Source organism: Maniola hyperantus, chromosome 14 (assembly GCF_902806685.2).
Source record: "Maniola hyperantus chromosome 14, iAphHyp1.2, whole genome shotgun sequence".
Taxonomy (NCBI): Eukaryota; Metazoa; Arthropoda; class Insecta; order Lepidoptera; family Nymphalidae; genus Maniola; species Maniola hyperantus.
In genome coordinates this window covers 3,435,687-3,461,494 of record NC_048549.1, presented here as the reverse complement: position 1 = coordinate 3,461,494, position 25,808 = coordinate 3,435,687, and the positions used below count along the sequence as shown (strand labels likewise).

General features: G+C 36.8%; 1 protein-coding gene across 4 annotated transcripts in view; it reads left to right on the top strand.

Moving 5' to 3' along the window:
- Eip63E (cyclin dependent kinase Eip63E) overlaps positions 1–25,808 on the top strand; it is a 138,055-nt gene that overhangs the window by 38,620 nt on the left and 73,627 nt on the right. For all 4 annotated transcript variants that reach the window (XR_011237520.1, XM_034975386.2, XM_069502939.1 and 1 more), the window contains exon 2: positions 6,377–6,463. Coding sequence is in view for 3 of the 4 variants with exons in the window: in XM_034975386.2 (XP_034831277.1) it covers positions 6,377–6,463 (87 nt within the window). In the remaining variant the exon portion in view is untranslated. The remainder of the gene's footprint in view (positions 1–6,376; positions 6,464–25,808) is intronic.

Sequence of the window (25,808 nt, the reverse complement as noted above, 5' to 3'; positions counted from 1 at the left end):
AACCTTCCCTTATTAACAATAATGTGTTTTTGTTTACGAATTGTTGTCCATTGAAGCCGGGAGACGTTGCTTACTGAATGTTAATCGAGACTGAATAATTTATTGCATCAACTTAAAACAGCTTGAGTGTTTTTTTTGGAAGACAAAATGTATGTTAAGGTAAGACATACAAGATTTTATTTGTTCGGACAGTGTAAGACGGAAATTTATCTCAGTACTTAAATAAATTTTAATACTTCCTACTGAAGATAAATCATCATCATCGCGTGCCTTCTTCGAAACAAAGTTTGGAGGTGCCTCATTCATGCGAAAGCCGCCTCTTTTAACTTTGGGTAACTAAGCCCTGTCCACCCCCTTATAAAGAGGAGCCCAATTCTCATTTCCAAGATTAGTTTTGGAAGGAAGAATTGAAGGCAAAAGGACTCCAGGTCGCCAAAGACGCAACATACAATTGTAATGAAAACATAATATCTCTTTTAACAATCAGAACTTCGTTTTGTAGATGATCTAGATAGTAAAATGGGCCTAGAATGAAGCAATTAATATCTAGAACATGTATTGGAGCACATAATATATGACGTACTAACATCGTATTAAATAACATTTTTCACAGAATTAAATGATAACAGAAAAGATAACAGTACCTAGAGAATGACGATGAATACCTATGCGAGGAAAATTACGCTATAATATCTAAGTAATACTTCATGACAACTCTACGTAATATATACTGAATAGCTCTTTTAGATAGAGGCATTAATGAAAAGTGTCTATAGTCAAAGTGAGCACAATGGCATTAAATTAACAACAATAGCATTCAATATTATATACATATCAATAAATTTTTAAGAGACATTTCCTTTGTAAATGTTGTCGATCACCAATTTCCACTGTGTCATGCTTTATAATATGAAAACGTTTAATAATCCCTTATTGTTTAAAACTCCACACCCAAGTTGAACTCAGTCAGAAATGAAAATTTAATAACTAGAAAGAATGCTATTATTTTGAAAACTCTGTCTCCAACTCTAATAGAGTTTTCTGTTAAATTACTACTTTTACGTTTGTATCTATAACAAAAGTAAGATGTTACAATAAAGCTAAACACGAAAGGTTAAATTCAAAAATATATAACTCAATGTCTGTTTCAACAGCTGTTTAGAGATCTATATCTTAGTTGCGGTGCTGTAAGAGCTTTGCTTGCGGTTTACGAAATGTAAACTCCGCATAACCAACCTTAATAGGCCCGTTTCATGTTTTACATCATTAATAATGGATAACGGTCTTAAATTGGCAGTTAAGCCGTTTCCCTTGGGATACGAGAGGATAAGTTTACGGCCGCATTTATTACACACGTAAAGAGAAAATATGCGGAAGATAATCTGCATAAAGCGATATGGGCTTCGAGTGGTGTAAATTAAAAGATAAAACAGTTTCTAATTTAGATAAAAGGCAACATAAAAACGACATCGGTTGCCGTAGTTTGACAGCTACAGTGTGACTATCGTAATCACCTTTGATTGGCTGACAGTGCTGACAATTTTTAGCTATTGGCTAAAATGCATTGTTGCAGCAAGAATAACATAAATTCAGCCAATCACAGCAATTGAGATGGTGCTAAGACGGCTGCTAGTAGATTGCAAAAAAGCTGTATAAACCATTGCTACAACTTTTGTTGTGATGGCTGAATTTGTGGTATTCTTGCTGCAACAATGAATTTCCGTCAATAGTAAGGGAGTGTCTGCCAATCGGAGGTTTATAATAATATGATCGTTTCACAGTAGCCAGAGTGACCTAGAGTGAGGGAACTTTCCGTTTGATCTTGAATCTACGATATGTCTATAGGTGACGTTAAAAAAAAAAATAGGCTGCCTAGCGTCAAATGTGGGAACATTTGACGCTCATCAGTGACGTCGAAGACATTATCCAACACCTTGTATAGTATTAGTTATATTTTATGTATCAAATATCTCGAATTCGTATTGTTTACAAACCCTTTTACATGCAGTCTCACGGTCTCGCATTCATAATGAAGTCATAGGCTACTCAGAAGTATTAGCATTCCTTTATCTCTTACGCGGAAGAAACGTGATACTTGACCCAAGATACGGAAATGCATTCCATTGCTCATTTTCATTGACATGTAAAAACGATTTCATATTAAGTATGAGTGATAAATCGATTTCCCAATACGGTTGAGTGAGGTTATTATCAATGATTGCTACAATGTCACGTACACGTTCTTCATGTTTAGTCATCAAGTCATCGTTGCTGTCCTTGTGTTTCATTGTAAATATAATCGATTTTGAGTGGTTCATTTATTCGTTATCTATAAGGCATCGACTACGACGTCTGCATCATAAAGCCTAGCTCTATAAATTAAGGACTAGCCTAGCTAAGCTCATTATGAAACACGCAAAATCGATCTTATTGTACCGATCCAATATTTTGGTTGATATAGCTTGCTCTTCATCATTTTATTATTTTTACCCATCACCGGCATACTACTGAGTATGGATCTCCTGTCAGAATGAGAAGGCTTTAGCGATGTTCCAGCGTTGGCCAGGTACGGATTGGCAGACTTCACACACCTCTGGAGTTGAATTTAACTAGGGAAAACTCTGGCATGCAAGTCTCCTATCGATGTTTTTCTTGCTGTCATCATCATCTTCAACCGATAGACGTCCACTGCTGGACGTAGGGACTTCCACACGCCACGGTCCTGCGCCCAGCCTGCGGTTTCTTGCTGTAGCAAGTGATATTTAATTTCTTAAAAATGACTAACTAACACTAGATTTCAATCGCGTAATCCGTTGTAATTAATTACATGATGTTTCTGTGAAGCGCCTGATTGTGATAAGTTATTGTGATATAACAGAGTTGTATAATGCAAGGTATTTAAATATAAACGATACGTGTATAATTGTGTATAGATCCTGTCGCTTTCCAGATTAGATAGCGTAGACAGCGTGACTGTTTGTCACCGGTGACCGTGTTTGTGCAAGCCCTGGGCTTGTTGACTGACTCACTACATAACTACGTGCGGGATACGGTAGGCTGGGACATGGCAGAACCGAATGGCGCAGACATTAACATTTGGCTTACGCAATTGCGTGAGAAATGTAGCATATACTTTATAGGAGAGCGGATTCGGTCATCTACTGTGGACACGTTTATCAGTACCCTTATTATAAATGCGAAAGTGTGTTTGTTTGTTGGTTTCTCGTTCAGTCACGTCGCAACGGTGCAACCGATTGACGTGATTTTTGCATGGGTATAGTCAAAGACCTGGAGAGTGACATATGCTACTTTTTATCTCGGAAAATCAACGAGTTCCCTCGGGATTTGTAAAAAGCTAAATCCACGCGAACAAAGTCGCGGGCATCAGCTAGTCTAAATATATAAATGGAAAAGGTGATTGACTGACAGATCTATCAACGCACAGCTAAAACTACTGGACAGATCGGGCTGAAATTTGGCATGAAAATAGTAATGTCGACAACAGTGACGTCGAAGACTATTATATTATACTATTATATATTGTTAGAAGTTCCCTAACTGTCGAAAACTGGTGATGGGGCGTACGATGCAGAGAGATTTGTTTATTCTCTTTAACGTTTTAGTACACAAAATAGTTTTGTAGGCCAGTGCAATAGAATTCAGTGCAGTTTGCTTTTATAAATTGGCCTCGACAACCGCGAAATTCATCTCGCAATCGGCTAGGTGCCAAAACCTAATAGCTACCTCACTACAGATACAGCATACAGCTCAAGAATTCTAGAAGAGATTTTAAATTGGGAATCGATTTCGTTGTTCTTCCTTGAAAATGTGAGAGATACTGGAAGTAATCGAAAGATCGACAATCTGAAAACTGCCGTCTAGAATCTGGATTCATCATCATCAACCGATAGACGTCCACTGCTGGACAAAGGTTTCTTTTCGGGACTTCCACACGCCATGGTCTTGCGCCGCCTGAATCCAGCGGCTCCCTGCGACTCGTCTGATGTCGTCCGTCCACCTAGTGGGGGATCTTCCAACACTGCGTCTTCCGGTGCGAGTTCGCCATTCCAGCACCTTGGGACCCTAACGCCTATTGGTTTTACGAACTATGTGTCATGCCCATTGCCACTTCAGCTTCGCAACCCGTTGAGCTATGTCGGTTACTCTAGTTCTCCTACGGATCTCCTCATTTCTGATTTGATCACGTAGAGAAACTCCAAACATTGCTCTCTCCATGCATCGCCCGCTGAGTGACTTTGAGCCTTTTTTATGAGGCCTCATAAGAATCTGGATTAGTTAGAAGAAAATCTGACGACAAATTTTGCGAAGCGGACTGAGATTGTTTAATTGGCGTAAACCTCATATTTCTTAGTGATATATGAATTCAGTATAAACACCATCTGCGTCAAGCCGGAAATATTTGGGTCAAGTCGTGTCTTCTGAGTATTCATTACTTTTAGTGATTTTTGTAAACAATATTATTGCTTCAAAACATCTGTAAAATCTTTCGTGGCTTTTAATTTCATCCTCATATCCTTCGTCACTTTTATCATAATCATCATGATCAACTCATCGCCGGCTCACTAGAGAGAAGGGTTTGGCCATAGTCTACCACGCTGGCCATGTGCGGATTGGCTCCCTCAGGCATGCAGGTTTCCTCACGATGTTTAATTACATAAACGCACATAACTCCGAAAAGTCCGAAGTTCATCACTTTGCTTTGCACTTAAGATGCTGTTAGGTATCTAGGCTATTGATTTACTACATCGTCAAGTAAACATTGTTTCCAATCCCCAATGTAAAGCTTCGTAGGAGGTACTTTTATTGCATTCAGCTACTTTAAACGACACATAAAATTCGGGAGCAACGCTCGATCACCGGGAATGGCGTCACGATGTCGCCTCTGTAATACTCTTAACATTTATTTCTAATGCGTACCGTGGACACGGTATTGATATATTTTGTATTTAGTAGAATATAAAAGATATCAAACCGATGGACAGCAGTCTATCGTCTATACTAATATTGTAAAGAGATAAAGTTTGTAAGTTTGTTTGTAGAGAGTAATCTCTGGAACTACTGAATCGATTTTAAAAATTCTTTCACCAGTTTCTATTGGTTTCAGTTTCTGTTGCTTTCTAGCAACATTATTACTGACCGACATGGGCTACATTAACAAAAGAGATCTCTGCGAGAATTGTAATAAGCTACCCGTGCGAAGCTGGGGCGAAGGAAAAGATGACTGACTGACTAATCTAGCAACGTAAGCATGAAGTCGCATGCATAGTCTAGTGTTTTATATTTCTATTTTTTACTACGAAGAATTTAATAAACTGCATAAGTCTTTACTGCAAAATGTTACTCCGTTTCTTTTTGTTATAAAGTTTTTAAATCCTTGTTTATTTATAATCTATCTGACGTACTCAGTAATGTTTAATTAAAGAATGCTAATATTCTAATCATGCTAATCATGACTAATCCCTCCGAGAACCTCCAAGTAAGCGTAAAGCTTGTGTTAGGTGTAGGTACGACAATTAGTGCAACGGGTGGGCTTTGAACCGCCGACCTTTCGGAATTCAGTCCGCTCCTCAACCGTTGAGGCTCTAGAGGCTATTGAGGCTCTAGAATGAATTGGTACAATAATGCACGTTTTAACTTCGACTATGTGAATTTCTGGTGTGCGTTTAATTGCACTACCATCGCTTATTATTTTATAATTAATGCAGTGAAGCCTGGCAAGGGAGAAGTTAACTTTGTCAAAAACAAATTTGTATTTTAAAGGGAACGGCGCATCGTAATTTCAAATTCGTGGCGAACGTTTTAATGAATTTAGTTGGAGTGGGGTGACCTATAACTTTAAATAGAAAATCATCCACTTTAAAACATTCAGTGATATAACTTTTAGATTAAATGAATCGTGTTTTAATTTATTTAAATCATCAAATCTAGCTAAGTCATTCCGTGTTTGCTTTCAATTAATATGAAATAATTATATACCTTGGAATACTATAATATTTGAAAATTATTAACATTAATTGAAATATTTATAAAATGACAACTTTAAGTAGTTTCGTTCCACGATTTTAAAATATAAATTGGGTATTTATTGACACACTTTTTTTAAATACAATAACACAGCCATGGCACGTCTCTTTCAAGAAAATTAGTAAGGAAAGATGTTAGCATGATAAAATATTGTTAATCTTATTATATCCATTAATTAGTGATGTGTAACGACTACAATCCAACATCGTCTTAATCTTAATAAATCTCTTGTTATACTAATTCAACCATTAACGTGTGCAACGATGAGAACGGAGTTTTATGAGCACCTAATAAGGAAATAAATTTTATCGACCTTTTTCTTTGTTTGCAGGCGTGACAATGAGAGAAAAAAGGGGAGGTGCTATGAGCAAAATGCAAAAGCTCAGAAAGCGCCTGTCCCTTAGCTTCGGTAGATTATGTAAGTACTATTATTTATATTTTTATTTTTATGACTAAACAAATTATTATGTGAATTATTATATACCTAATTGCTGTTTAAATTTCGTTTTTTAATTTAGTTGATTTGTTGCCATGTATGTTACTTACTATATCGGTTTCTTCTGCGTAGCGTAGCCCGGTGCGGGGCGTCCCCCCGCTTCATACCCCGATAGCCATGTCGACCTGTCGCGTACTATAGATGGACATTACAACCATCCCTTATTTTGTTATACCGTATTCTATTACCTATACATAGAAAGCACAATGATCGTAATTTAAAAATGTAACTTCATAACATTCGTGCTTCGTAATAGGAGAAACTAGTTAGACATTAGATTAATTAAATGGGTGGGGACGGCGTCAGACGACAAAAATAAATGTGTGAACGAAATGAAAATGAACGATGCATAAATAAAGTGACTATTTTGGGAGTGTACGAAAATAGTTAAGTACCTACCACATATTTTATACTATTTAAGAGGCGCTATACTGATAGACTGTGTCTAGTGTGCTAGCCTAAGCTAAGCTGTGATAGCCTAGTGGTTAGGACATCCGCCTTCTAATCGGAGGTCGGGGGTTCGATCCCAGGCACGCACCTTTCACTAGAAGAGTTAAAGATGCGTGCTAGGGATCGAACCCCGACCTTAGAAAAGAAGGCGGACGTCCTGACCACTAGGCTAGTAGCTACTCATTAGTTAATTATTTTAATCATTTGAAATGCATAATCGAGTTTCTCGTTGCATTCGAAATAATAACAGCATGCCATCAGACAGCGTGGAAACTCATTTAATTAACATGCCGCATTTGTATCCGGCCATCTCATTAAGGTATAATATTTCTCAGATCCGATTGTTGGAAGCGAGTTAGTAGTCCATTCCCAACTTCTACAGTTAGAGTTATTTTTCACGTTTTAGTACTGAGATATACAAAGATAAACAAGTCGTAATTTAAAATATTAAAATACAAACACGATTGTTTGGTCTGGTGGGAGGCTTGGCCGTGGCTAGTTACCACCCTACCGGCAAAGTCGTGCCACCAAGCGATTTAGCGTTCCGGTACGATGCCGTGTAGAAACCAAAGGTGTATGGATTTAAACTGCCATACCCCTTCCAGGTTAGCCCGCTTCCATCTTAGATTGCATCATCACTTAATGAGATTGCAGTCATGAGCTAACTTGTATCTGAATTTAAAAAAAATCCAAATGCCCTGTCAATAAACGAACTAAAAAGTAACTTACGTGTAAGTTACCTAAGTTAAGTTAAGTTCATTTTTGGAAAGTGGTACTATACACATCCTCATATTGAATTTTTCTCAAAAATTTATAGCCACTCGGGATGATGCAAGGATTCCTACGATATCTCAAACATCTAAATTTGTTCAGGCATGGACCCTGAAAACATAACACTCGTTTACTGGGCAGTCGAGTAAAAATAAATAAATGTTTTATTTGCTAGAAACATTTTATTGTTAAAATCGTTATATCAATTTGCTCTTCCGCAACTATTATTTCAATATTGGGTAAATACATTTTATCAAACGTAAATAAAATATGCCGATTTACGCACGGTGATTTTGATAATCGAATTATATTTTGCCCACGAGCTATCGAATCGAATATAATGGTGGCGGCGCATATCGGCTCGAGGCTTCCAACTTTGGTCAAGCAATTGAAGTTTGATCAAGATAGATTTATGTTGTCACTTGCCTGACTTGTTTGCGGACAAACCTGTTAGGTTTGCAGATAATTATCGCGTTGAACCCCGACCGATTGTAATAATTAAATATACAAAAAATTTGGAAAAAGGGGAGCTGTTTTGTGCTAGAATTATAAAAATATCAAAAGTACGGAACAGCTGGTAAGTGGCAGTACCTACTTAAAATCGGTGAAACTCGCTCTTCGAGTATCACGCGCCGTGAGAATTAGCAGCGCACAAACTGCAAACGCATTCAATTAACACATCGCATTTGTGTCCATCTGTCTCATCAGCCCTCATTAGCGACTCTCTGTCGTCCCAGATCTACGTGTGAGGTCTCGGGGGCATGCTAATTGACCGAATTAGGAAAATTTCACTTTTTCTCTTCATGTCAATGAGAAATAACGGGCCAAGCTTTTGTCCCTGTTGACAAGGTCAATCGTCAAGATAAAGGTGTCGGTCAATAAAAAATAGATCGGTTAAGCAATCTATCCATAATCAGGTAACATATTGACTAACAGACGCTAATTCGTATTTATAATACTAGTGTAGATTATGTATTGACGATGTGGCGAAAATCTCTATATTATTCATAGATCGTCTGAACCCTACCATAGAATCAACTATGAAGTACGTCTATGTACTTCTTACCTACCGACTTACTAACCTACTTAGTACATACCACCTAAATACGTCGTCCCATCCAACCAGGATCCATGAAAAACATTAGGGTAGATGTACTCTTAATTTTTTGGCATAGAAATGAAACTAAGTTCGCCGGCATTCATATATTTTAGCTAACTAGCTGTCGTGATATAATGTAGCGTGGAAATGCTCCACACACCGTGTCTACACATCTCATCAACGATCATTAGCCAGTTCGACACAGTGATCCGGTACCTACATGAGGATAGTAAATCTGGCGAGTGCCAAATATTATATGTACTGTGCGTATGTCATATTCTTGTTTTTTTTTCTTTACTTTGTGTTCTTTCATAAGCTATTAGTTCTAAGTTCGTACGCACGACTTACAATTTTTTAAATATCTTAGGTATAGCAGAATGTGCTGTAAATGACAACCCTAGTAGTCTTAGTTATAGCTAGATAATATTACCGTTGCTTAATCTTGTAGTAGAGCTAGTATGTATTGTTAAAAAGGCATAAAATGATGTTATATAAGTCCCCAGTGTCGAAATAAAATACGAACTCTACGACAACCCTGGGTACACGTACCGAGCGACACGCAAGCAAGGGTTTCTTGTTTCCACTATAGTAAATCCTTATTATGAAACACGTGTGGTATATATTTAGACTCTAAATATATACCACACGTGTTATTTTAGACGCACACATATTCCACTTATTGCTGCAGCGTACCATTTAAAGGTAAAAATGTTTATTTTTAGGGTTCCGTACCTCAAAAGGAAAAACGGAACCCTTATAGGATCACTTTGTGGTCTGTCTGTCTGTCTGTCTGTCTGTCTGTCTGTCCGTCTGTCTGTCAAGAAACCTACAGGGTACTTCCCGTTGACCTAGAATCATGAAATTTGGCAGGTAGGTAGATCTTATAGCTGACATTTGGGAAAAAATCTGAAAACCGTGAATTTAAAGTTAGATCACACAAAAAAAAAATTGTGGTCATGAACTAATAATTAGTATTTTCAACTTTCGAAGTGAGTGACTATATCAAGTGGGGTATCATATGAAAGGGCTTCACCTGTACATTCTAAAACAGATTTTTATTTATTTTTATGCATCATAGTTTTGAATTATCGTGCAAAATGTCGAAAAAATACGACTGTAGTACGGAACCCCCATTGCGCGAGCCTGACTCGCACTTGGCCGGTTTTTTACAACACGGCAGAAGTTTTTGAGTACCAATCACGTGGAGAGGTTTTGGAGGTTTGCCCATCGCATCGTTCTTTAATACACTCCACGTTAAAAACAGTATGTTGTACAGATTATGCGTGATCGTATATGACCTATATGTAAAGTAATTGATATTATAACAGTTTATTACTTACTTTAGGAACTAATCTCAAATTGGCTCATTTGCATAAGCGAATAAATTCAAAACTCCTAGACAATGTGGATGTCGTTTTAAAGTGAGTCAGCCGTACCTGAATAAAATATAATATGAGATAAACGATCTCCAAAACTACTGAACGATTTGTATTCATTTTGCCTGTAGATTCCATTGTATCTTGGCGAAGGTTTCATACATACCTATACTTCTGGAAACACATTCAAAGTGGCGAAATTTTAGGGCGTAAATAAAACAAAATTTTAAAAGTAGCTTTATAGCTAATTTTTCATACAAAATTAAATCTTAAATCCGCCCATTTGTCTAACGGCCAGGGCGCTACTTGCAAGCTGTTTATTAGACAGGCCCATAATCCTCGGTTGCTCTCCCAATAAATGAAGTCATTTTGCTCGCCGAGCCTCGTTTAAGTACGTCTATATCATTATTTCAACAGTCCCATTCCCTTAATGTACAGCGTTTGATCAAATGACAACCGATTAGGTTTATTATCTATTGGTTGGGGAACGAGGGTTAGTCGTCGGTCCGGAAATGTACTTGTAGCCCGCGACATACCTCTGGCTTGGGTGCTAGGACGGAAGTTATTGACATTGGGACAGTCACAAAAAAAACGCAAATTTTGACAGATATTGATTTTTTTGAATTTTTGATAGAACTACGAATATCCGACTCTGATATATACCTAGTAAAACACAAAAATCGGCGAGTGCGAAAAAAAGTGCGAGTCAGGCTCGCGCAACGAGGGTCCGTTTTACAATCGTATTTTTTGACATTTTGCACGATAATTCAAAAACTATGATGCATAAAAATAAATAAAAATCTGTTTTAGAATGCACAGGTAAAGCCCACTTGATATAGTTATCTTACTTCGAAAATTGAAAATACTAATTATTAGTTTATGACCACAATTTCATTTTTTTGTGTGATGTAACCACAAATTCACGGTTTTCAGATTTTTACCCGAATGTCAGCTATAAGACCTACCTACCTGCCAAATTTCATGATTCTAGGTCAACGGGAAGTACCCTGTAGGTTTCTTGACAGACAGACAGACAGAGAGACAGACAGACAGACAGATAGACAGACAGACAACAAAGTGATCCTATAAGGGTTCCGTTTTTCCTTTTGAGGTAGGGAACCCTAAAATGCCCATTTTCTTTAGAGTAGGTATGTCTTTCCTGTACAAAGCAAGCTCAACTCAGTGCTAGTGAGTCCCACATACTCGCTTTTGTGCGTGCATTTTCCCCAGCGGAAAATAGACCCTTTGCTTAACCAAACAGAAGCGATGCTTATTTATTACCATTCAATTTATTTAGCAGTTCTCATAATCTGGCTCTCAATAGATGTACCTAGCTTTTTTTTACTCAAACGGTCATTCACCTCGCACGAGATTTAATCGAGCCTTTATCTTTATTTGCATCGACCCATTTTCTGTTATATAAGTAAACATTGTTTACGTATGATAAGATAATTGTGTTATTTTGTTTGTTTTATTTTATCTACATTTATATGCACACATCATAATATATCTACTGTATTATATAAGTATACAAGAGCTATTCCAATTGGCCTCTTTTGATATTTCAGCTAACATTTTTAAAAATGCGAGCTGTAAAACAAGGTTAGGTATACCTATCTAAATTAGGCTTATGCTCAGGTGGAAGAAGCGCCGGATTAACCAACTCTTAGTTATGAGATGTGATGCGTGGCACTGGGCACAGTTTAGAAAATAAACGTCTTTTCTTTCTTTTGTCTTTAAAAAAATACTATAGATACTTACTTAAATTCAGCCAATCACACAAATTGCGCTTGTTGTATGCAGTTTTTGTTCAATTTTATAATCACAGTTTTTATGTTTCTACACTTATTTGCTTGAACTTTGAACTCTGAGCCGCAGGTGCCGCTTAATTACCTAACTTATAAAATTAATATTTCCTCAGTCTACATTGTAAAGTAATTAATAAGTTCTACAACAATGGCATTGTTAGTCTAGGTAGGTATAACTTTTTGCCGAGACGACCGAAGTTTCCTAGTTCCGAACTTTAGCGAATCGTATGCAATTGAAAAACTTTGAATACGCGATAGCGGGCCAACTGTAATAACTGTACTTTAAAAAGAAATGCATTGTATAATTTTATATTTTACTAGCTTATGCTCGCGACTTCGTCCGCGTGGACTACACAAATTTCAAACCCCTATTTCACCCCCTCAGGGGTTGAATTTTCAAAAATCCTTTCTTAGCGGATGCCTACGTCATAATAGCTATCTGCATGCCAAATTCAGCCCGATCCGTACAGTAGTTTGAGCTGTGCGTTGATAGATCAGTCCAGTCACCTTTCCCTTTTATTTTATAATTTATTCTAGTAGGTAACGAACAACGGGCATTAACAATTATATTTTTGGCTTACTTTTCCTTCCTGCGACTTTTCTGCCGTAACATTCTTCAATCTTTTTTTTTAACTCACTGCAGAATCTTAATTTGTGTGTGCACATTCGAATATAAGAACCTTATTGAATTCGTCTCAGTATTTTTTCTATGATAGACGAAGTGCCAATCCAGAAAAGTTTACATGATAAACTTTCATTTAGTAATATTATTGACTACATAATATTTTATTCATCGATGTCTCATGTTACATCTCAACTACGCGTTATAAAAAGGGAAGATTAACATGATTAATGTGCTATTACGTCCTACAAAGTGTATTGAAACTACACTGATGGGGGCACCCCGTACACTACTCGGCTTATCAAGACTATATTTTTAAAGTGAGACTTATTTCTCAAAGAATAGAGACGTATTTTCAGTAATTTTTTACGTTACTGTGAGATTGATATGACCGCTATGCACTGTAGTATGAAGAGATAACGTCTTATAAATCATAACGTCATGTTTACAAGTGTAGACACGCCAGGCGCCGAAGTTGTTTAGAATTGGTAGCGATCAAGCGTTTGAAATGTAGGTTAAACGATAAAGGCTGTACGTATAGGCTGATAGGTGTTATCTTGTCATGAATCTATCAAAACAGCCTACAGTGTAGGTAAAATACCTACCTAAATGTCAGAAATAAAGAACGTCATTTTTATAATTTTTATGATAGTGTTTCTACCTACACTTTCTATTATACACTACCTATTATATTAAAATTATTTAGTAAAGTACGTCAACTGATACTAACCTTATAAAACCGGCCAAGTGCTAGTAAGACTCGCGCACCGAGGGTTCCGTACTACAGTCGTATTTTTTCGTCATTTTGCACGATAAATCGAAAACTATTATACATAAAGATAGATAAAAATTTGTTTTAGAATGTACAGGTAAAGCCCTTTCATATGATACCCCACTTGGTGTAGTTATCTTACTTGTGCTATAAGACTTACCCCACCTATGTACTAAATTTCAAGATTCTAGGTCAACGGGAATTACCCTATAGGTTTTCTTGACACACACGACGTACAAACAGACAGACTACAAAGTGTATAAGGTTTCCTTTTACGGAACCCAAAAAAGGTTATATATAAAGTTAAAAATAATTTATTTAGTTAGGTTAGTTACGAACAGTTTTGATAGGTCAGACAGGTCATGTAAATGGAAAGTAATGGAATATCTACAATCTAAAATAGACTGTTCTAGCTGATATTAAAATCGAACACATCGCAAATGAAGTTCTCGTTTCTGCCATAATGATATGAATGGTCTGTTCCCAAGAAAGGGAAATTAAAGCATGAGAGTAATGTTAATAAATAGAGAGAGATAAATTCCCAGCTGCAGTTTCGACAAAACTATACATATTGGAAATGTATAGTAATAAGAATAATAATCTTTATTTTTCACACATTAATTTTACAATAACAACTTATTACAAACTTATTTACTTCATTGAAACTTATGGATCACAATAACAAATGGGAACGATGGTCCTGCAAAGTGGCGTATTATCTTTATTATGATGACAAAATAGCATGGCCATAAAAGGTGTTATGTCCAACGCGTAGTAGTTACCTCTTATCAATTATATCACTTTATCGTTGTTAATAACAAAATAGTAGAACGATACACAATCTATGTATCGTATCACACACTTTTCCAGTTATCGATGGTTCTCTTCCTAAAAGTATTTGCTATCTTATCAAAAACAGGCAATGTGTACGCGACAGGTTGAGATGGCAATCGGGGTATGGAGGCGACGGATGCCCCTCACACTGCACGTCACCCGCGGTCGCCCACATCGGGCTAGCGCGGGGACTGTGCGGGTGTGCGAGGCGTTCCCTCTCCATTGCCATCTCGACCTGTCGCGTACGATAATTGCGAAGTCCTGGTTGCGAGCAGATCAATAGTGCCTAGAGCGAGGCACTATTGCGGATAGGAAACTTTTACTTTAGCCCCACATAACTATTTGAAGCAGATTATACTATCAGATTATACTATCAGATTATATTATACAGATATACAGATTATATTATCAAAACATGAAAATAAAACAGAAAATAATTATATGGTAAACCAAAGAATGGAAGATGAAAGCAATGAAAAATTAGGTAATTATTTCACTTTATCACGAAATCTTTTGTTTCGTTTCTTTATGGTCCCGATGAACTCTCTACGGCAATTTGTTTCACAAATTATTTGGTTTTGTAAATTAACGAAGAAAGTTAACGAATGAGTACTTATTACTTAGTTACAATAAGTCGGTGGACCGATCAACTCAATGAAAATATCAAATTCTACCGCAGTCGAAACATCGTTTGGATTTACTATTCCAAAACTGTTTGTTTCTTTTTTCACAATCTCTAAAACTAAACTAAAATTGGCACGTCTAAATCTATTGCTATCCCTTTCATAATGTTGCTTGCGGGAAAGGATAGCACCAGATTTAGACCTGTTAATTTAGTTTAGTTTAGAGATTGTGTACAAGAGAATCGGCCCACTTGGACCTATTTACACGATTTATTAAGGTGTAAAGTGTGCTGAACTCTACCCTATAGTTTGGTTTAATAATATTTTTATGTTGCCACTGCCGCAACCTGTGTAGAGATTAATAGTGGACTAGTTCTGAAGTAAATCGTTATTATATTTTACTTAAATAATTTTTATAGTGTTTTACCTATATCAATCAATCAATCAACCTGTTTGCGTCTACTGCTGGACATAGGCCTTCCCTAGAGAGCGCACCACCACACACGATCTTCTGCCTTCCTCATCCATCCGCTCCCCACTACCTTCTTCAAGGTCAGCGGTCTAGCGGCTGGGGTCGTCCCACACTGCGCTTACCGGGTACCGCGGTCTCCACTCCAGAACACGTCTGCACCCATCGGCCGTCGCGTCGGTTCTGCGACAGACATGACCTGCCCATTGCCATTTCAGCTTGCTAATCCTTTGAGCTATGTCGGTCAATTTTTAAATACATATCAAAAATTTGAGGACCGGCAGGAATCGAACACGCGTCTCCTGAGCCCATCGTATATCGTTATTGCTGCTGTAACCTATTTTGTAGAGTTTTTCTTTTTGATGATGCTTCTGTGCTGGCCCACTTGTTACATACAAACAGCATCGGTGTTGTTGTTTCCCTCCTGATAAATTATTATTTGATGATTCAAAAGCACTTGTGAAAGTTTATCTGAATATGAAGTTGTTCTATTCTATTTAAACTTCTCATAAGATGTCCATTGTTGGACAAGGTCTCTTGTAGAAAATTCACAGTTTAAAAATTTGATAATAACTGTACTTATCATGTTGTGCTACATGTGTCGCCGCTTTCTGCGACTTCCTTGATAACACAAAATACTTTGTAAGCTAGAAGTAGTTATAATATAGTAGATTTTCATACGAATTTCAAGTCAGTAGGTACCTATTATGCAAATGCTATAAGATGAAGTAACATGACGTGGGCAGAAAGGCGGTGGGTTCAATTTGCTTGTTCCAGACATCCTACTAAGAGTGAGTCTGATGCATGAAACGCGCGTATTCACGTGAATGATACTAAATGTGTTTTGACACTTTGATTCTTATATTCATTATGTATATTATTGAAATTTCATTCATCGCCTCGCCCTAGTTGCTTTTGAACAAAATGGCTTGGATATAAAATAATGTTTCAAATAAAATAGCATAATCACTATAATGTGAGACTAAATCAAGTGACGAATAAATTTTTCAGCGATTTCAAACACAGCTGCTCCTGGAGTAGGTACCTACAGTACACGGCAGAAAATAATGAACATGGACCTTTAGAAACAGTTGGCGGTTTTGTAGAGCATTGTCTCTAAAACGTCACATAGGCTAATGAGTGACGAGATAACGCTCTACAAAGTAGAAATCTCATTCTAAATGTCGATGTACATTATTTTTTGCTGCGTATGTACATAATTTAGTTACATTGGCATATCAAATAACTTTTCTAAAATAGCATTATGTGCTTTTTGCTTTATATATAAGGCAACTTATTATATATTCTTTCGTAAATTAAACATACAACAAACTATAAAATTATTGACTCTTCATTTCGTTTAATGTTAAGCAAAAATTACATAAAATCAGTTAGCGTGTCTTGTTTTAAAATCCTATCCTTCCATAGAGTGGCTTTTTCGCGATATGACGTCGAACACAATAGAATTGGTATGTTACTACGAAACAACTGATTACATGGATTGTTCACAGCGCTTGCAGTTGTTGGTTATCAACGCTGTTGTGTAAGCAACGCTTGGATGACGTGATATATTTTCGACTGGTTATATGGGTTTTGTCCGGTTAGTTCTAGTAACCTACTAATAAGTGAGGCCGGTCAGTGTTGCAACTATGTTCCCTGTAGCTAGATTATGTTTATTTTACATTGTTGCAAATTTATTGTCATTCTAGGCAATACTGGATACGCTAGGATTGGTTAATGCAACATTCTTTCGCAACATTCTTGCATCTAAATCTAATCTAATATAAAAATAAATATAAATAGGTATATAAAAGGAAAAGGTGACTGACTGACTGACTGACTGACTGACTGATCTATCAACGCACAGCTCAAACTACTGGACGGATCGGGCTGAAATTGGCCATGCAGATAGCTATTATGACGTAGGCATCCGCTAAGAAAGGATTTTTGAAAATTCAACCCCTATGGGGGTGGAACTAGGGGTTTGAAATATTTGTATAGTCCACGCGGACCGAAGTCGAAGCAAAAGCTAGTTATAGATATAACGCATAACTGAGTAGGCTCTTTCGATATTGGCAGCCGGTGCGGCGAGGGTGACAGTTGTCACAAGGCACAACAACAACGAATCTCTCGCGTTACGTCATTACACCCCGCCCGGCTTGGACGATTAAACCTAAGGACAGCTGCCTCGCATGCATTATTCCCCTCTGTCAATAGTAATGGATTTTAATCCACTGCGTTTATAAACACTGTTGCGGAATCGATTTTGTCATTGTTCAGAAATCGTTTTCGATGTGTGACGACGTCTTACACGCTGGGTGAAAATGCCTCTGTTTGTGCCGTTAGTGAGTGCAAGAACAATCAAACACATCAAATTTACAAAAAGATGGAATTTCATTTCTAAGTAAGTATTTTTGGTGTAATAAACGCTTTCTAAATTAAATTACATAAATTATTATAAATAAAATAACAATCGAGAACTTTACCGATTCAGTAATTGAGTACGTACTAATTCGTAGAAGCGAGTCACACTTCTCACGAGACTATATTTGTTTTTTCTAAACAATTGCAACCCTCGATATATACAAATTAGGGTTAAAATTTGAATACGCGTGTGAACAGCATGAAATTACGTAGTAGTAAAAATAACACTAGTCTCGTGGGAAGTGCGGTATACTAAAGACGGAGAGCCAGCGCCCAAAAAACTGTTTTGAATTTACTAAGGCTAATTTTTTGCGCATACTGACCAGCTCTGTCCCCATATTCTGCTGACTAACCATTACAACTTTTATTATATGCAATATACAAGTTATATAACAATTTTCAGCCTTAGTAAATTCATTTTATTACCTCGCAGGTACGACACCTTTGATAGCGCACCTGAGTCATGTTCTCAGGTTCACTTGACTGACCGCAGTATGTTTGTGTACGCAACCATTCTAATGAACTATAAAAAAATTAGCCTTAGTAAATTCAAACAGTATTTTGGGCCCTGTGCTCTCCGTCTATAGTATGCCGCACTCCCCACGAGACTATAGTGTTATTTTTACAAAATTTTTCAGTATTAGATTCAATTGCATAGGACATAAGGTTTCGATTTTTAAGAATCATGTGATAGTGATTGCGGTTCGATTATCGATATCGATGAAAACATTTTCTTTATTATTAACGACTAAATTACCGTCTTCAAGTCAAGTAAAGAATAGTTATTATTAATTACCACAATTTTTTCGCTACCTATACTTGTAATAAAACTGGTCGATTTCTGTGATTTCACGTACTTAATACATTTAAAAAAAAATTAAAGCAACGCAATTTTAGTGATAGGCGCGAAACGGTGTCTCTGAACTGGGTAATATGTAGCTAAAAGGTGTACCTTTCTCAAGGATGAGGATCAGGTAATAATTTATCATAATCGTTTTATTTTTACAGATTTCCTAAAGACGCCCACTTTTAAAATGAAGTGGGCACAATTGTGCGATCGAAACGTAGTTGGAACCTACCCGCACAAGTACTATCTGTTCGGCGCACTTTGATTCGTCCCAATTTGAATGTTGCCTATAACACGTCGCAAATTAGTCTCTATATGCCATACACAACATTGCTTTTAGCAGATACCGTAAGTGTTTCCATATTATGTGTGTACATGTAAAATTTGAAACAATTTTTGAGGGTGTCTGAGCTGTCTGTCTTTTTTGTGTTACGCTTTAACAACCTACTATGATGAATAATTAACAGATTTTGATGCCAATTAGGCCGTCCGGCAACATCTTGTGATAAACAGTTTATACTTTGGATATCAATTTGCTCGACAATTTTTTTTCAGGTTCCTCAAGTCCGGTAGAGAATTATAAATCTCAGGAACCAGGCCTTCTAGTACTCACTCCACCATCAATCAAGCAAGCAAACATCGAACTTAACACCAAGGAAAAAAAAAATGAAAATGAAATTTGACAACCAAACTAAAAAATTAAAGGCTCCATCCAAAAACAGATATTTAAAAAAATAGAGTAGCTCTCTACATGACATTTAAACAATCCTAAATAAAAATTTATTAATTGCAAGGAACAAAAACGAATTCTTTAGAAAATATTGGAGTTTCAATAAAGAACTTCTTGAAAGGCAGTTTGCTAATAACATCACAGGAAAGACCGTCACGCAAACCATTCTCACCGGAATTGAGATGCTTTGCACTCACCGCTTAATTATTACTAACCAAAAAGCATATAGATATGTCCGCAAGGTGTTTTCGACTGCCTTGCCGCATCCTCGGATCGTTAACAAAGTGGTATGCCACTATCGATGGTCGCCCTGGTTTTACCCAAGAAGCGCTTATGCTTTAAACGTGTGCAAGAAGGTAGCCAGGGTAAAATTTATTGTTCACATTATAATTGACGAATGAAAATCAAACTTAGTCCGGAATGGCATCCTAAATCTCAGCGATATTACGGTTATGTAAAATTATGGTTTTGATAACCTATCTGAAAATGTCTGAGGAGGCTACAGATGCTTTAGTATTTTTATTAGTGGGGCATAAACAGCCATGTGGAAGTTACCAGTAGGTTACTTTTAGTAAAGGGAACATCCTGCCGCTACTGAAGGCCCGTTAGTTACAAAGCACTTGGAAACTAGTTGGTAATACAGGTGTTGAAATAAAAGCTTTGACCTGTGACGGAACGAGATCTAATATTGCTATGGCTGAGGAGTTTGGGATGTTGCAGGACCCTCAAAATTTAAAAACCACAATATTAGATCCCAAATCCGGCCAACAGGTTCATTTTTTTTTTAGATCCTTGCCACATGTTGAAGTTGGTAACGAAACGCGTTCGAATGTTCTAAATATTTTACAGATGCCTTAGAGAATAAATAGAATGAATAATATTTTACTATTACATCAATTACAGGAAATGAACTATTTTATGTAGCCAAATAATTAAATCAAACCATGTTATTTTAAACATAAATAATGAATGTCCGACTAGCGACTCAACTCTTCCGCGATAGTGTGGCAGACGCTTTAACCTTTTGTGAAAATCTTAATTTACCCGCTTCATCAACATCAGCCCACGGCAAAATTTTTAAAATTGTTCAATGATGTTTTTGATATTTTGGACTTCAAAAACCCATGCTCCGTATGGTTACAAAGAGCCATGAATGAAGATAATTACCAACAATGTTTTGCAAAATTAGATTGAAGCAAAACAATTTATCTTTGACCTTAATGCCGATATTTCAAATAAAAATGGAATTATTAAAAGGACAAACATACTGAAACTCCACGCTATACAGGATTTTTAGGCTTTGTGTATGTGCCGAAAGTGCTAAATCCCTATTCAAAGACTTGGTGTTGAATCCTTGCCCGACTCTAGTTGGATGTAGACTGAGTTACTTACCATTACACAAAATTTGCCAGGACCACATAGAAATTCTTTTTTCAAAAATTCGGAGTCATGGTGGTTCTTCGGACAATCCGACAGCGCGGCCAGTTTGAGTCGATTTACAAAAAACTTTTAATCACAACGAATTAACAGTAACTGGAACGGGAAACAATTGCATACAATTAGAAGATATAAGTATTTAACATGTTCTCCAGCTGACAAAATTAATTTACAGCTTCTCGTAAGAATATAAATGATTCAGATATAGAATGTAATGCAGAATATTCTGAAGACGCTGCTGATTTGGATTGGAATGTCAAATGTATCTCTCCCCATTTGGCGAAAAGGTAGTTGAGTATATCTCTGGGTTTGTAGTGTACTCTTTATCCAAAAAAATTAAATGTGACGATTGCCTCAAAGGTCTATTTGGGCCATGTGATGATAAAAGCCTGATTTATCCACAAAACCAAAGGTTTTTTAAAGTATGCGTCACCAAGTGTAATAATGTTATGCCGGCTGTGTGAGAAAATTATAAGACAGGGCATTGGACGTGGGCAAAAAGTTGAACCCCAATTTACCACGGAATTCGTAGTAAGAAAAGGCCTTCATTCTTTGCTTGATAAAAATTTATTTCCAATATTGATTTCACGATACAGATAATACTGTAAATCATAAAATTGAGCTGGCAAAAGTCGTGATGAATAAATATGCTGATACAAGGATTTCATACCTAGCCCGAAAAATTAACTCTGAGAAATGTATTAGGCATATTTACACAAAATTAATTCATTTTAAAAATCAATAAATAAAATAAAGATAATATGTCGTTGGTTAGCTGCAATAAAAATTTATGTATTAAATCGCCAAGAATATACATAACATTAACCTAATGGTAAATAATGTGGCTAATTCCGTTGTACACAATCTCTAAACTAAACTAAAATGGCACGTCTAAATCTATTGCTATCCCTTTCATATGATGCTTGCGGAAAAGGATAGCAATGGAATTTAGACCTGTTAATTTAGTTTAGTTTAGAGATTGTGTACAAGAGAATCGGCCCCAATGACGTGTTAAAAATAGAAGAGGCCACCGGGTGTGTTACTAATTTATTTTCAAAGTATCATATTATCTGTCTTATGGAATTTTGCTGTGGGGTAAAAGCGGCAGGTATTGAGAAAATTTTTGCATTGCTAATTTGTAAGGCAATACGTGTTATATTTAAATAACTTACATTTAATATTTTGGACAAAGAGTACACCATATTGGGAATTACCATTAAACCCAATGTGCAATAAATAAATGATTGATTGGAAAGAAAAAAACATTTATTGATTGATATACCTACTAATTATGTTTGGTAGGCTTTTGCGCGGTCAGGTTTATTTTGTATTATATAATAATATAATCATTAATAAGCACATTTTCACTATCGAAATTTTAAATGAAAATTTCGTTATATAAAAAATACAAAAGATTAAAAATGATATAAAATAAGTAAAAAAAGTATGTGCATATTTTTTAAATAAATATTTTTCTTATTTTTACGTTGCATTATTAGTTTTTGGGATAATTACCTATTAAGTGAGGTGAATGTATGCAAGAATACGCTACGCTGACCAAACACTGGTTTTAAGTAATTAAATACGAGTAATAAATTCTTACTTCTACTTTTGTTTCTGAAAAACTATCGATATATTTTAAAATATCGATACGGTAGCATCGGAAATCACTTTGACTGTCTTACACTCGTAATGTCTTTGTATGTTGATGTATATAACTTATTAGTGTGCGTAAAATGTAGTAGTGTTGAAGATTTAGATATGTGTGTGTTAATAATGACACAAAACTTTGTTGAGCGAGTGTGTCAAGTTGTCTATGTAGTGTTTCCTCGTCCCGCACCAAAAGTGACAGAAATTTTTATTCGTAATATTAGGCGCGTTACAAGTCCATAGGTTAAATCGTCCAAGCCGCCCGGGCCCGTACCACTCTACTACCGCAGGAACCTACTCAGTTATGCGTTATGCCTGTAGCTCCTCTTGTCTCTATACTTCTTTTTAACCGACTTCAAAAAAAGGAGGAGGTTCTCAATTCGTCGGAATCTTTTTTTTAATCCGACTTCGGCAAAGCCAAAAGATAGGTTTATGATTTTAGCAGTCCATGTTACATGTATGTAGATTTGTATTTAGGTATGTTCCAGCGTAGCGCCTAAACTACTGGGCTGATTTTGATGAATGAGGTGTCAACCTATTTCGGGTGACATAGGCTACATTTTGGACTGGATGGACAAAATAAATATGGCGGATATGGCACCCAATAAAGTGGGCATCTCTGATTTTTTTTTGATATCGTATCGAGGGCGGGGTACAAATGAAAGAGAACAACATTAAATTATAACAAGCGACAGAAAAACAATTGTACTATAATATTTCAGCGTCTTATGACGATCATAGTCGGGTTTTAGTTTTCAACTTTATCTTGTTGTACTGTGTTTAATTATGACAATCCAATTAAAATAACTGGTCTAGAAATCTCTTTATTAGGATATACAATTAAATACGGACTCTCTTGCCAAAGGAGCTCCGGTAGGCTGTTTAGGCATGGCTCTCTTAACGATACAATTAAAAGAGCTCTTGCCACCATAAATATTCCTGCGCTCATTGAGCCGGCAGGGATTAGTCGGGATGATGGCAAGAGACCTGATGGATTGACGCTGGTTCCCTGGGAACGGGGACGGGCGCTAATGTGGGACGCAACTTGCGTTGACACATTGGCCCCGTGTCATATCAGGAAGACAGCATCAAGACCGGGAGCCGCAGCAGAAACAGCTGAAAACGGCAAGCGGCGCAAGTATGCCTCTCTTATAGAGAGTTACATTTTTGTGCCGTTTGCCGTGGAGACCCTGGGGCCATGGAGTCTTAGTGCTAAAAATTTTTTACGAGACATTTCACCCGCGATTAATAGCCTCAACTGGTGACAGAAGGGCTGGCTCATTTTTTGCGCAGCGGATCAGCCTGGCTGTCCAGCGCGGAAATGCAGCCAGTACTCTTGGCACCATTCCACGCGGTCATGATTTATATAGTAATTAGATAAGGCTAGCTTTAAGTTTTATTGTATTAAAAAAAAAAAAAAAAAACGTAATTGTATATCCAATTAAATGTATACGTTAATTAAATAACTACAAAGACCAACCGTCTGCCCTTTACCACTGCGTCACGTATTGTGACTTGTGTTAATGTCACAGATTCACAGGTTACAGATAACATTGTTGTGTTATTTTTCTAAATTATCAGTTACGAGTAGGTTTGTTTGTTACAAATGTGCTTCGAATCATAATTTATGATTCATTATTGTTATTGTAATAACAACACGAAATATTCCCCTCACGGTCATCTTAGCATAATGTAACAATACATACATAATGTATTCATATCTCTGATTATATACACGTTGAACCAAATTGAAAGTATTATTATATTATCATTGTTAGGCAAATAGAGGAGAACGATAAAGTGAATAGTGAGTTGGATAATGCATTTGAAATCTATTTTTAGGGTTCCGTACCTCAAAAGGAAAAAAGAACCTCTTATGGGATCACTTCGATAAAAAAATAAATTTAAATTTATAGACTAGCGCTTAGCTGCAATCAGTGATGACGCAGCCTAAGATGGAGCGAGCTTGCCTAGAAGATGCCTATTCACTCTCGACTTGATGGTACCCATATTATTATAATTGGAAGGGAAAAGTGATGCTAGAAGGATGTTCCAAATCTTAGCGGTTCGGATTAGAAATGAGGAGGCAAATCGCTTCGTACGTATTCGTGGAATTTCGACTGCGTACGGGTGCAGACATGATAGTAGAAGGGCGAAGGGGGAACCAGGTTGAAATGTTCTTCGGCACAGACGAAATATATCCTGTAGAATACCGTAAGACAGGCAACTTTGCGCCGATGAAGTTCCCTAACTGTGGTGAACTGTGGCATTATAAGTAATAGAACACTAGCTTCTTAGGACTTTAATTACAAAGCGCACCGTTATTACAAATCGACTACCGAAGTACGAAGCTTAATTGATCAGTATCCCGAGACGTACATGTAGGTGTAGCCTCGAATGAATCAGCGAATTACTACTGTGACTAACTTAACTACACAAGCCTTATAAGGAAGGCTCTGTTGTTATTACTATCAAGTATCAACAGAGGTGGCAGCAAGCGTTGAATTTTGTCTGTCTGCTGGCTGTATCTCGTGAACTGTAATAGGTAGTCACAGAGTATGTATTTCTAATTGCCGCTGTAACAACAAATAATAAAGATTTCAAAATGGCCGCCATGAAAATTAACATACATACATAGTAACACTATAGTAATCTTGTACGACTGAACCCTTCGTGTCCGATTCTCACTTGACCGGTTTTCAAATGTATTTTTAGTACAAATGTTTTCAATTTCAATCAATATGCTGTTTTTCATATTATTTAGGTCCCGTTAACTTTCCTAATTCAGCCGTCAAACCATAAAATATCATCATTAAATTGAACTCGTCAACTTTAAACATCATTGAATTGAGTCGTGGGAGTTTGGGTGTCTATCTGTTTAAGCTGATTATTCCGTAATGATCATTTCGCAACCATCGTAACGACTATAAAATCCTTGACACGATAGTCGAATCGATGTCTTCCGGCACGCGGCTCAGGGGTTCAACATCTCCATTATGTAGCCGCTGATTGATAGCAGACTTCCGCGCCTTGATAATGGTTATTCGGCCCACTTGCTTGCAACATGTGCGCTGTGATTACCGAAAAAAAATTGCTACAATTTCTTATGACATTCACCAAATTTCATACCATTGGAGAACCGGGCGTCAGATGTCTTCGTTTTTCGTCTTTCATGAAAATTTCACCGTGAAAAATTCATGACTATTAGTTTCTATGCTTCTATAATATTATTTGCATCTGTATACGTGTGTATGTGCTACAGTGTAGCACTTACACACGTATACAATTACACTTAGTATGTAGATCGGTACCTAATCCTGTTTCGCGAAATGTCCTGTAAATTCTGAAATTGCGT